This window comes from Podarcis cretensis, assembly GCF_951804945.1.
Source record: "Podarcis cretensis genome assembly, chromosome: 15".
NCBI lineage: Eukaryota > Metazoa > Chordata > Lepidosauria > Squamata > Lacertidae > Podarcis > Podarcis cretensis.
Genome location: NC_137185.1, coordinates 25,672,410 through 25,684,829, shown reverse-complemented (window position 1 = coordinate 25,684,829; position 12,420 = coordinate 25,672,410). Strand labels below are relative to the sequence as shown.

The window sequence follows — 12,420 nt, the reverse complement described above, 5'->3', positions numbered from 1 at the left end:
AGGGATCAGCAGCTTCACCTGTCCCAGGGAGCCTCGAAAATAAGGGGTCAGCAGCCTCACCTGTCCCCGGGACAGTCTACGGGTTATCTAACAATCTGGGATAGCAGCAGGAAACGGTGCTGGAATAAGGGGATTTCCTGCCAAAAAAGGGAACGTTGACAGCTATGTACAGTCAGTGCTTTTTTTCTGGGGGTACGCATACACCTAAACACTTTGTGAATCTTTGCACTTTTGTCCGTTTACTGTTTTTATTTTCCCGATATGAACTATAAAATGGTGATTTTCTTGAGTCAAAATGAGAATAACCCAAACATTTTTTTTAGGAAAAAAAGCACTGCATACAGTATATCCTGCCAGTTCGTGAAGGAGCTCCAAGGCGGTGTAAACATAATTCTCTCCCAGCTCAACCTCCTCCAGCTTGTTCTCTCACAACATGCTTTAAGGGACTGGTCAGGAATGAAGGGGCATCATAGTCCCAGCAGTGGCTGAAGGGCAGCAGAGTGGAGTGGACTAGCTGAAGAAAGGTCACCTCATGGCTTCAGGGTATTGACCCTGGATCTCTCCCCTAATCTTAGTGTGAGGTACTGAGTTACTACAGTCTCATACCGACTCACCACTGCTTCAAGGAGGGGGGAATCTACTCACCTGTATATCCAACCTTTAGAGAGCCAAGAGGACTCACTTTTCTAAATTTACTAATTTTTTAATGCTCAATCTTTACTGTACTCTTCATTATTGGTATTTAAAAAAAAATTGTACAGAATATTTGCAGTGTTGGGAGTATAAGGAATGAAGGTGTGGTAAACCACGGCATTGAATTAACATGATTAATGAAACAATCTAAACCGCTTGCTGCTAGTTTGATTCACATCTTGGCTTTGTCTCCAGCTTCCTGTCACCATACACCTTTTTTCAGCATGTATTTGTGTATGTTAAAGTAAGATTAGAATACTTGCTTGCTTATGAACTTGAATTTTTGACCTGCACATTGCTGTCATGGCAGCTAGGCTGGCCTGGTGGATATTATTAGCAAATGCTGCTTTTTCTGACTGGAGACAACTCTAGATGTTTTTGAAACCAGCCTGATTCCTATATTTTTTGTTTTTAATGCCTGACATTTTATTATGTTTTTATATGTGTTGGAAGCCACCCAGAGGGGCTGGGGCAACACAGCCAGATGGACGGGATATAAATAATAATAATTATTTTTATTACATTTCTCTCCACTTAAGGTTTTGCCACCATGAGGCCTCTGCCTCACCAGCCCTGTCTCCTCCTAGTTGGAGAAGGAAACTTTTCCTTCTCTGCCAGTGTGTGTGAAGCAAGGAGTTGTGAGGCTCACATTGTTGCTACTTGCTATGAGAGTGAAGCTACTGCAACTAGACAAGCTGTTGCCAAGTCCAACATACAATATCTGAGGGACAGAGGTAAAAGGAAGAAGAAAAATCAAAAAAGAAAACTTGTTTGTTGCATAATTTCTGATGGCTGTTGTTGGAGAACTATTTTCACCAGAGCAAATTGGCTTCTTGGGACTCTGATAATGGGCTTGCTGGGATGCCACAGGATAAATGGGGTTGCTAGGATCCTGCCTAGACATGTAAACCTTCTAAATAAGTAACTGGAAGTCCATCTGTCCTCCTCTTTATAGCAAGTTGGACTTGCCCTGCAGTAGGTCAGATGGAAGAAGCAGGATTAAAGGACCAGGGAAATGAATGGTGTGCAGAAGCCACGGTTGCATTTTCACAATATCTGATTAGAGCAAGTTGAAGAAAATTGAAAATAAAAACATTATTAGAAACTGTAGGAGGTAGAGGAAAAATTGGATTGTGCTTGTGGAAGTTGTTCCACTTGTTCAGTGACTTCCCAGAGCAGTTAAATGAAAACAAATCATGGCTCCACCATAGCCAGGCCACAGTCACACAGTCAAAAGGAATCAGTTACAGCATTGTCATCTACATTCTTGGCACATTTAGAGAGCTGGAAAGGATCTTGTTTCAGTCTAGCTTGACTTGCTTCTTGAGTCACTTGAAGCTATTTATTGTATCTGCTGTGTACTTGTGGGCACAACAATCAGGTTTAGGTGAATTAATTTGTGGAAGACCTTGTCCTGAAGCAAGGAACTGTGATGTGGGTATTGGGTGAGGACCCTGCAAATTCAAGCCTAAAGAATATATAAATTTGCTTTCAGTTGTTACCTTTGTTGCATTGGGAATACCCTTCCAGGCAGTGTCTCATTAAGATAATGATAATAATAAAGATTCTGCCTTTTTCAAGTGCCCATTAAAGTGTGTATTGCATGATCTCCTAGTATCTTACATATCATTTTTCTTTTACCATTCCAGGGGCTAAAGTTCTCTTTTGTGTTGACTGCACAAAACTGAAGGAGCATTTTTTGCCAGCTGATTGGAAATTTGATTGCATTTATTTCAACTTCCCCCACTGTGGGAGAAAAGCTGGAGTGAAAAAGAACAGGGAGCTTCTTGCCAGGTTTTTCTTTAGGTGAGGCCAAAATGAACCATGTCAATGTACTCTTGTTACTGGGAAGGTGGTGTGTGTTAATTTCAGTTGATGTTGCTACCTAACACCAAAACCTGTCTTCAATATAAAATTGATATAAATGTGAGCCAGCTAAGTTCAGATGTTCTGGTTTTATACAGGCAGGCATATTTAGTTGATGCGCTTTCTTTTAAACACTATATACAAATAAATGCTTTGTTGCAATTGGCTGTTTTGTGCAACGAGGCAGTGTGGTAGCAGATGGTCTGTATAAGTAGGGGAAATGCACCAGGGTTTTCATGCAAGAGGTGATGGGCAGAGAACTAATAATTCTGCGCCTTGGAGTTCCTATTCATTTTTGCAAGTTTCCCAGCACCTCCTGTTAGAGGAACTATAAAGATCCTATTTGGAGCTGATAAGGTCTAGTGAGAAAATATAAGCACTATGTGTTTCCCTCTCTTTGTAATCTTTCTTTTGCTGAAAGTTTCTTGTCATACCTGCCCAAGCACAGTAACCAATCATATAACACACTCTTTCCCCTCTCAAAGTGCAACTCTCACAATCCTTCCCCCACCCCCTAAAATATTGCTAAAAGCAACACAATCCAAGGACTTCTTGGAAACAGCTCAATAAGGCAGCAGAGTGTTGCCTCAGGCACAAAAGAATGCTACCCATTACTCCTCTGTTCCTTTTCCAGCTGTGCAGAGGTCCTGGCAGAGAAAGGCAAGGTCCATGTGGCACTTTGCAGAGGGCAGGGTGGTACCCCTGCAGACCAGCCTGTGAGGGAATGGCATAACAGTTGGCAAGTAGTGGCTATGGCAGCGGAGGCAGGATTTATTTTGAGCGACATTCATCCATTTAACATCGGGGATGCTTGCGGATATAAATGTACAGGTTACAGGTAAGTTGCAGCACAGCACAGCAGATGGTGGCATTCCAGATGTCATTGTGGGTGTTGCCATGGTAACCAGCATATTAGCATCTGCTCTTGTTTCTGAAGCTGCCTCTGTGTTTAAGAAACAGCAAGGAAGTTTCTTTGCTGAATGTTGCAGTATAAGATTCCTGCCTCTAGCAGAAAGAGTGCTATATTTTATACCAGCCTTTCCCAGTCTGGTGCCCTCCAGATGTTTTTGACTGCTGACTCCCACCAGCCCTGACTCACTGACCTTGCTGGTTGGGGTAATGGGAGTTGAAATTAAAAATTCATGGAGGACACCAGGGTGGGGAAGGCTGCATTTTAACTGTCTTTGGTTCTCAGGACTTCTATCAGGTTAGTTGATAGAGGGAATGGATTGGATCTCAATCTCCAGTTCAGTGCTACAGAGACGCTGGGGGAAAGAGTCAGCACTCCAGTAGTTTCCCATGCCTTCCTTCCACCATTTACTTTCAGCCAGCCTGGCATTTATGCCAAGGCCCTGAATCTACAGTCGTACCTCTGCTTATTTCCCTCTGGATATGTAAACTTCGGGTTGTGAACGCGGCAAACCCGGAAGTAATATACTTCCGGCTTTCGCTGTGGATGCATGTGCAAAAGTGCTCTGCATGACACATGCATGTGCAGAAGCGCTCAATCACGCTGCGTGCGTGCACAGAAGGGTGCCTCCGGTTACAGACTTTTCAGGATACGGACAGGCCTCCGGAACGGATCCCATCCGTAACTAGCGGTACCACTGTAATTGGTTTACTGTTGATCATGTAGCTCAGCATAGTTTGGTTTTATGCTTGTGCAAATAAGGAATGTCTATTTAACCATTCTTGGCTTGTTTGTTTGCAGGAGTCAGGATAAACCTTTTCATGTAGAAGGAGCTTTGAATCACATATTCACACAGAGTGTGCCTTTTCAGCATCCCAAGCCTATGATCTGTCAAACAGAACTGGAAGGAAAGTTGGTTTCCTTCCTTGTTCCAGAGATATTTCTAGATAAGATTAACAGGTATGTAACTGAGTTTCAGCACCCATTTGAAGTTAATAAATATACAGCATAGTCACTCAGTTGAGGACTGGAAAATTCAGTAGGCATCTTATTTTCTTAGCCCTGGGGTGATCTTTAGACCAGTCCTCACAATGTTAATTTTGATACAAGTTCCATTGACTAGTATTTACTTCTGAGTAGGTATGGTTGGCGTTAAAGTCTAATCTTAATCTGAAGTTTGTAATATATAAAATATATTGTGGTTTAATGGATGTTTGCTGAATCCAAATCCTGGGGAAAGCTGCATTCAAATTCTGCTTCATGGGATCTCTTTGTAGCTTTGAACTACTAGAGACACGATATCCTGCTGCCGTTACTGCTGGAAGGGGGCTCCAGCTGTCAAAAGACAAATAGTCCTGTCTGTCTTGGATCATCTGGAAGAAATATTTGCTGCCAGATGGTCTTCCCACCTGCAAAACTCACTAAGGATCATATAGCTCCTTTGCACATTTTGGCGCTACATGAACAGAGTGCTGATCTTTAAAATACAAAATCCGAGCTTAATGACTTGCCTAAGAATATTGCTTTCTGTTGTTTTTTCCCTGTTTTTAAATAGGGGGTTCCTGGATACAAATTCGGAACATCCTATAAGAACAATAAACGAAAAGCTCACTGATGAGCTTGGCAAGTCTTTCCCAGTTCAGAAAGTGAGTGCTTCTCTTTCCTTGATGTTCCAAGATTGTCACAGCTCTTCTTCCACTCTGGATGCCACTTGGATGGTTCCTGCTGCCCAAAGTAACCCAAAAGCCAAGTCTGTGGTTAATAAAACTGCAGTGGATACAGAGGCCTTTGCCTTTCCTTCTGGCTTTCCTGCCTGGGATGATACAGATCTGGGTGGCAACTTGATCAGCTGGGAAAGAGATTGGATCTTTGGACATTATTGTCTCCGACCTTCCCTTCTTGTTTCTCTTCACAGAACTGTACGAGACAGAGAGCTTCCTCTGGGGACTTTCCTGGTCCTCAGTGGGCTGGCATTTAGGAAATGCAAGCTCTCGGCTCATGCTCTGCCCATTTTTCATGAGTCCGTTTTTATCTGTGTGGTTAATAAGGGCACAGAAGAAGCGTGTAGCCAGTTCCTCGCAGAAAACCTTACAAGTACTTTATGTGCTCTGCTCCAGCCTTCAGGCTTCAAGCTAGACTGTACAGCGGACAAGCCAAAGACACAGCTAAATACTTTTGCGAATCCTGAACTTCAGCTCCTTAAATCAAAGTACTTTTTCAGTGTGACCCCTGACACTTCTGACCCAGACCCAAATAAACTTTGTGTAGGGACCGTAAGTACAATGCCGTGGCAGCCTATAAGCATTGATCGAGAAATTGTTTGTGCTTCGCTGAACCTTGATCTTCTGGCCATGCATGTATGTGAAATCTTTGACTGGCGCATGCTCTGGACTTCTGACGAGCGCTTCCTAAATCAGTTTGCAGGAGGGCATTTAGGTCCGTTCAAGAGCTTTTCCCTCTACCCGGTCTCCTACGTTCATGACGTCAGCTTCTGGGTTCCGAAACCAGAAGAGTTTAATGAGACCCAGCTCCATGCCATTGCCAGGTGTGTGTCTTCTGAATCAGTGGTGTCTATCCAACTGCTCGACAGCTTTCGGCACCCAGGCACAGGGCAAATCAGCCTCTGCTACAGGATCACTTACCAGTCTTGTGACAAAGCACTGAGTCGCCAGCAGGTGGCAACGATGCAGATGAACCTTAGGAAAGAAATACAGCGCTGTCTGCATGTGACACTTAGGTAGTTCTTTATCATTCTGTGCAGACAGGTTTTGTTAGACTCCCTAATTCAAATTAGCTGTGTGTGTTAACATCAGGCCAACCATAGCAAGCCTTTTATAAAGGCTGGATGGGCTTGAAGGTGGTGCATACCCCACCTTTTTCTATTTTCCTATTTAAGGCAATAAAGTCAAGCACTTTATAAACCTTGTTTAACTCTTGTCACTCTCGGTGAGTTCTTTTTGGAAGAGGTTATTCATTGCAGGCCGATGTAATTGTATCCAGCTCCTGTTCAAAAGCTTATGGAGGCTGTAGCTGGTCAGAGAAAATAATACAAGGCAGTTTAATTGAGTCCCATCCACTCTTCTTTTGCTTATTTGGAATGGCATAAATGGAAACGCTGGAGATGTAACTGCAAGGTACATAGGGTTAAGCCATGGGTAGGCAAACTAAGGCCCGGGGGCTGGATCTGGCCCAATCGCCTTCTAAATCCGGCCCGCAGACAGTCTAGGAATCAGCATGTTTTTACATGAGCAGAATGTGTGCTTTTATTTAAAATGCATATCTGGGTTATTTGTGGGGCATAGGAATTTGTTCATCCCCCCCCCCCCAATATAGTCCAGCCCCCCACAAGGCCTGAGGGACAGTGGACCGGCCCCCTGCTGAAAAAGTTTGCTGACCCCTGGTTAAGCTGTTCAGTTTGCATATCAGAAGAGGTAATATTTCTGAAGTGGAATTCCTGCAAAGTCTTTAGGATAAACTAAAAAAGAAGAAGTTACATTTCAGTTCTGCTACCCTGCAGACAGCCTCATGGCAGTGCACACAATTCAACCATCACAACAACCTGCCTAGGCTGAGAGATGGTAACTGGCCTAAGTTCACTTAGCAAGGCTTGTGGCTGAGCCAGGGACTTTACCTTGGGCCTCCCTCATCCGAGTCCAAAGTGCTGAGTGCAACATTAACAGCAGCTTCTATACAGGAAATTCTGCTACAGAAGGAGTGGGGGAACTTTTTCAGCTGAAGGGCCACTTTGCTTTCTGGACAGCCTTTCAGGGGCCACATGCTAGTGGTTGGGGGGGGCAGATGCAAAAGTGAGTATAGCAACGAAGGTGAATTTTACCTTTATACAATTAACTACTTTCTTCTCTCACACATGCCCTGCCCTGTCCACAATCCAGGCAAGCAAGAAGCAGGATTAGAGTTCAAGGGCACATTGCACCCAGGCAAAAACACTCAAGAAGGGTGCAAAGCAAGAGTGGAGAGGGGTGTGGACTGGGGAGGGTCCCATGGGCCAGGTAGAGAGGCCTGGAGGGGCACATTTGGTCCAAAGGCCTGAGGTTTCCCAACCTTGCTGTACAATGTCACCATGTTGACTCGGCCATGCCCACATCTTTAGGTGGTGGAATGCAAAGAGTATGAGTAACAAAATGCCAACATATTTATAATCAGGTCTGGCAAAGACCTAAATCAGCAAGTGCTGTTTCTTATTTTTAGAGAGGATTGTCACAGTTGTTTCTTTGGTTAAAATAAGAGACTGTTACAGAATCCTGAGCCCTTTGAGTCTGCTAAGCTTGTGCAGGATAGCTGGAAGAAGGGAGAATGGGTCTTATGCCAGCCAAGCCTTAACTAATCCAATCAGTCTGGATGCTCACAAGCTTGGATGAGCTCAGGTCTTATTTAAAACCAATGCAGTCACTTCTCTGCTACCCTGCTTCATATTGGCACACGTGGTGCACAGTGATGTTGGTGAATTCAAGATGCACATACAGTGATATTTACTGCCAATGTTGTAATACTAAACAGATAATAAGCCCCACTGAATGCGACCAAGTAAACAGGCATAGCGTTGTTGCAAGCTTATAAAGACTCGTAAGCTCCATTACATTCAGAGGGGCTTGTGAATAAATACATAGGAACAGGGTGATGCACTTTTCAGCAAACATGCATGAAAGATGGAGACAAATTCTATCCCCCCCCCTTGTTCATTGGTTTGCTTCAAGTGGAGTGTGGAAAACTTTTGAATGCAGTAAGAGCAAAATCATGTAATGATGGCTGGTATGCAAGATCCAGATAAAATTTAGGCAATGCAAGCCACCCTGTGTTGTGGTAATCTACTGAAAAGCAAGTCTTGTTCCAATAAATGGGTCTTGCTTGCATGTACGTAGAATCTCAGCCACAGACTCACTCTTGGCACAAAATAAATTGTAAGGCACACACTGAGTGTTAATTTAAAAAAGGCACAGGAGGGTAGGGAGGTTAGTGAGGTAAGTATTAGTCCTGAACACATTTTAAGGTAAAGGTAAAGGTACCCCTGCCCGTACGGGCCAGTCTTGACAGACTCTGGGGTTGTGCGCCCATCTCACTTAAGAGGCCAGGGGCCAGCGCTGTCCGGAGACACTTCCGGGTCACGTGGCCAGCGTGACATCGCTGCTCTGGCCAGAGCCAGAGCCGCACACGGAAACGCCGTTTACCTTCCCGCTGGTAAGCGGTCCCTATTTATCTACTTGCACCCGGAGGTGCTTTCGAACTGCTAGGTTGGCAGGCGCTGGGACCGAGCAGCGGGAGCGCACCCCGCCGCAGGGATTCGAACCGCCGACCTTTCGATCGGCAAGCCCTAGGCGCTGAGGCTTTAACCCACAGCGCCACCTGCGTCCCATGCGCCACCTGCGTCCCACATTTTACTCAGCAGTAAATCCTACATACTTTGGGCATGCAATTATAGGATTTATCTGCCAGTGCTGAGTGGGGAGAGATAATGAGTGCATTTGTGCAACTGGAGCATACTGTAAAACTACCATCTTGTGCTCAAGTTGCCAGCTGTGTGCGCACATTTGCAATCTTCAATTACTTACCTGGAAGCAGTTTTTACTTCAATAAATACTTACGTCTGAGTAAAAACATGTCCAGGATAGCAAGGGCACCCTAAAGGTGAGACATTTCCCTTGTAGGCATTGAGGGTGAGAGACTGAGTACACACTATACCTTTAAAGCACATCCAAAGCACATTTCCCTCTCAAAGAATTATGGGCACCGTAGTTTACCACTCCCTGAATTGCAATTTCCATCAATCCATAGCCAACCACAGTGTCCATAATTCTTTGAGGGTGAAGCTGTACTTTGAATGTGCTTTAAAGGAACAGCTGTAAGCAGCCTGAGAGGGAAGGGAGCAAGCTGTGGCATGCACCACGTGGAAAACCTGAGCAGCCACCCACAGCAGTGCCCTACTTGGTGAGTTAGTGGAATTCTGGATTTTGCTGCTAAAGACGGAAGGGGTCACAGTTTTGAATACTACTTCCCGTTCACATTTATATATGTAGATAAAAAGCCCGCATCCCTGCAAGGAGAAAACTAGCGCATCAGCGAGAGGCTCAACATTTCTCTGCTAACTGATGACATACAAGGGATAATAAACAACATGAAAGGGCACGTTCAAAAGCGACCCTCCCACTTGGAAAGTGAAGTGGTACAGTCTGAGAATGCATAAGGTAACAGCTGCGGCTCCTTTCTATAGAGTCTTCTCGCCCTGAGAGAGGGAGAGACACGTTTTCCTAGCGGCCGCCGGCGCCCCAGCAGGGAAAGAGACTGCGCTTGCGCGTGTCTGTTTGCCCGGATCCATCATGGCGACCGCCACCTTCAGCTCTGACGTGTCCCTCTCTTGACTGCCGGGAGGAGCCTGCCGTCGAGGCCGTTCTCGTGCCCACACTCGGCATGGCGGCCAAGGGGCCCCGGCAGCGGCCTCGAGGGGGAGGTGGGGATGCGGCAGCGGCGGCTGCCGTTTCCCGCCAGCGAGAAGAAGCGCCCCCGCCGGCCACTGAGGAGACCAAAGCCGAGTAGGTGGCAGATAATGGGGTGGGGTGAGCGAGGAGGATATGGGGGGGGGGGGCCTGCCATTAGGTGGTGACTTGGAGGCACGGAGACACTTTCTAGGGGGGAGGGTTGCCTGAGGTAAATGGGGTCCCCTCGAGGAATTTGAGGGAGGGTCAGATAGGGAAGTCTCCTTTCGAGGTGGACTCGTGGGGGGGTGGGTCCTGTGGCGCCTGAATTACTAGGGCCTTCCTGACTTTTTAATTTTTATTTTATGGGGGCATTGGGCTGAGGGAAGCTTCCTCAAAGGGTCATGAGCTGTGGGGCTTTGGAAATGGAATTTATGGAATTCTCTTTTTGTTTTGGCTGTTGGATGATTGTAAATTTCAAAATTTGGAAAAATTAAATGAATTTGAAAATTTGAAGAAGAAAAAGGAAGTGGAGCAGGGGTGGGAGACACTTGACTGGCTTTAGGCTTTGTAAAATGCTGTGTTGCATCATGAATATAAGCCATGTTGAGATACAGATTGTTGCTTGGAAGTAGAAGGACTCCCACAAAAAAATTGCACCTCTCAGAATCGTGTAACTCCCTCCCTTGAATCTCTGTCCACCACTGTCATATTCCACACACGTAAACAAACACATCCCTCAATCCTGTAGGAGACATGAAGCAGACTTGAGGACATTGTCCAGAGGATAGAGTCTCCCTATTATTTGTAACTCCCTCACCCTATTCAGCTGCCTCCCCACACTGCAAAAAACAAAACAAAACCACACATGTCCCATAACAGCATCATATAAATAGACAGGGTCAGTAGTATTCACACACACACACAGAGGAAGAGCTTTGTGGGACTCTCCCCACTTCTATGGAGACTGCATCAAGACCAATAGGATGTGTTGCTGTTCTCCCCACATATAAATGGGATGTTTCATGGGGGATTCTGAAGCAGAGAGAGACACACTTCTTTCTCTCTAATGCCACAGGCTCCCATTTGGGTGTGTGTAGCTTTGCATTCTTGTACATAGTTTCTTGAACTGAAGGCAGGATACTGCCTCAAAGCAAGAAACTAACGCAGTTCTTGTTCCTGCCAGCAGCCATGCAAGAAGGTATTTAGAAAAGAACCTATAGCAACCCGTGGGGTGGACATGACATCCTTCTTGATTATAGGCCAACCAAAGTTTGGGCCGATCAGTATTTTGTCAGAAGAAGAATCTGCACTCACTGATCAATGTGCAAATCAGTGAGAATTGATCTGCAGTCGTCTCCACAGTGAGAATTTTTAGATGTGTGCAGTATTTCTGGGTGTTTAAAAATGCTTCATTTTTAAAATGGAATGATTCCCTGAGCACCCTTCCCTTCTCTCAGCTTCAATCACCTTGCCACTTCGGTCTAATCCCCTCACCTTATCATCCACTCATGGGGCTAACACCTGTCTTTTTTTGGCTCTCCCCTAGGTCGTCTGGGAGCAAAGCAGGACATGTCTGGGCCCCTGAAGGATCTACAGCTTTCAAGTGTCTAATCTCAGCCAGGTTCTGTGCTGCACTGCTGAGTAACATCTCCGACTGCGATGAGACATTTAACTACTGGGAACCTGTGAGTCTCGTTCATGTCTGTGAAGTGCCTTGTTGGGGTGTGAAGGGGGGTACACGTTCAACCCAAATCCTTAATCACTCCTGAATTGAGTAGTAGTGGTATCCAGGGTATACCCTGTGGTTTGTTGTGATGCAGGATCACGATCCTGCAGGTTCATGTTTCCTAAGGGTGACACTGCAAATCCTTTGCTCTTCCTGTTAATCTTTTGCTCATAACTGGCTTAGCTTTTAGCATTGTGTGTGTGTGCGCACACATCTTACTAAAGCGAGAATTGGAACACCTTTTGACTTGATTTTGTAACACGTCCTACAGATGCACTACCTTGTTTATGGTAAAGGCTTCCAGACATGGGAATACTCTCCTGTCTATGCCATCCGCTCCTACGCATACCTGTGGCTCCATGCCTTACCAGCCTTGTTCCACGCCAGAGTTCTGCAAACAAACAAGGTAATGTGTATACTTCAGGAGTCAGGAATCCCAGGCCCAGGGCCAAACACAGCCCTCTCTCTCTGGCCCTTGCTATCACCCAAGGCCACACACCCTCACCAGCCCTATGTCATACCCTCTTTGAATGTTTTTGCCTGCCTGGAATGTGTCACTGAACTTAACTAATGCCTCTTGATTGTGTGGAAACTAGCTTAGAATACAAAGACATTGCTCTGTCCACCTCTGCCTCTGCCATCACCTACCGCTAGTATGTGATGCCTAGAAAGTTGCTCAGATGGTTGGGTAGCCCTCAGTCTGAAAGATATTCCCCTCCCCCCATGGCATACCTTGACTTCATCTATGTGCTGGGTGCTTCCTCCATGGCTCACCCAAGCTTCCCCTGTCCCCA

General features: G+C 45.6%; 1 protein-coding gene across 4 annotated transcripts in view; it reads left to right on the top strand.

Moving 5' to 3' along the window:
• Window positions 1-12,420, top strand: part of LOC307203713 (alpha-1,2-mannosyltransferase ALG9-like) — a 33,008-nt gene that overhangs the window by 305 nt on the left and 20,283 nt on the right. The window contains exons 2-7 of one of the 4 annotated variants that reach the window (XM_079954721.1): window positions 324-581; window positions 1,233-1,427; window positions 2,343-2,499; window positions 3,194-3,397; window positions 4,271-4,429; window positions 5,025-6,395. In XM_079954721.1, coding sequence (XP_079810847.1) covers window positions 1,244-1,427; window positions 2,343-2,499; window positions 3,194-3,397; window positions 4,271-4,429; window positions 5,025-6,210 — 1,890 coding nt within the window. In that variant the 5' untranslated portion in view covers window positions 324-581; window positions 1,233-1,243 and the 3' untranslated portion in view covers window positions 6,211-6,395. Of the gene's footprint in view, window positions 1-323; window positions 582-1,232; window positions 1,428-2,342; window positions 2,500-3,193; window positions 3,398-4,270; window positions 4,430-5,024; window positions 6,396-9,783; window positions 10,015-11,446; window positions 11,586-11,897; window positions 12,033-12,420 lie in introns of those variants that run through there. The other 3 variants (XM_079954724.1, XM_079954722.1, XM_079954723.1) reach the window with 3 other exon arrangements.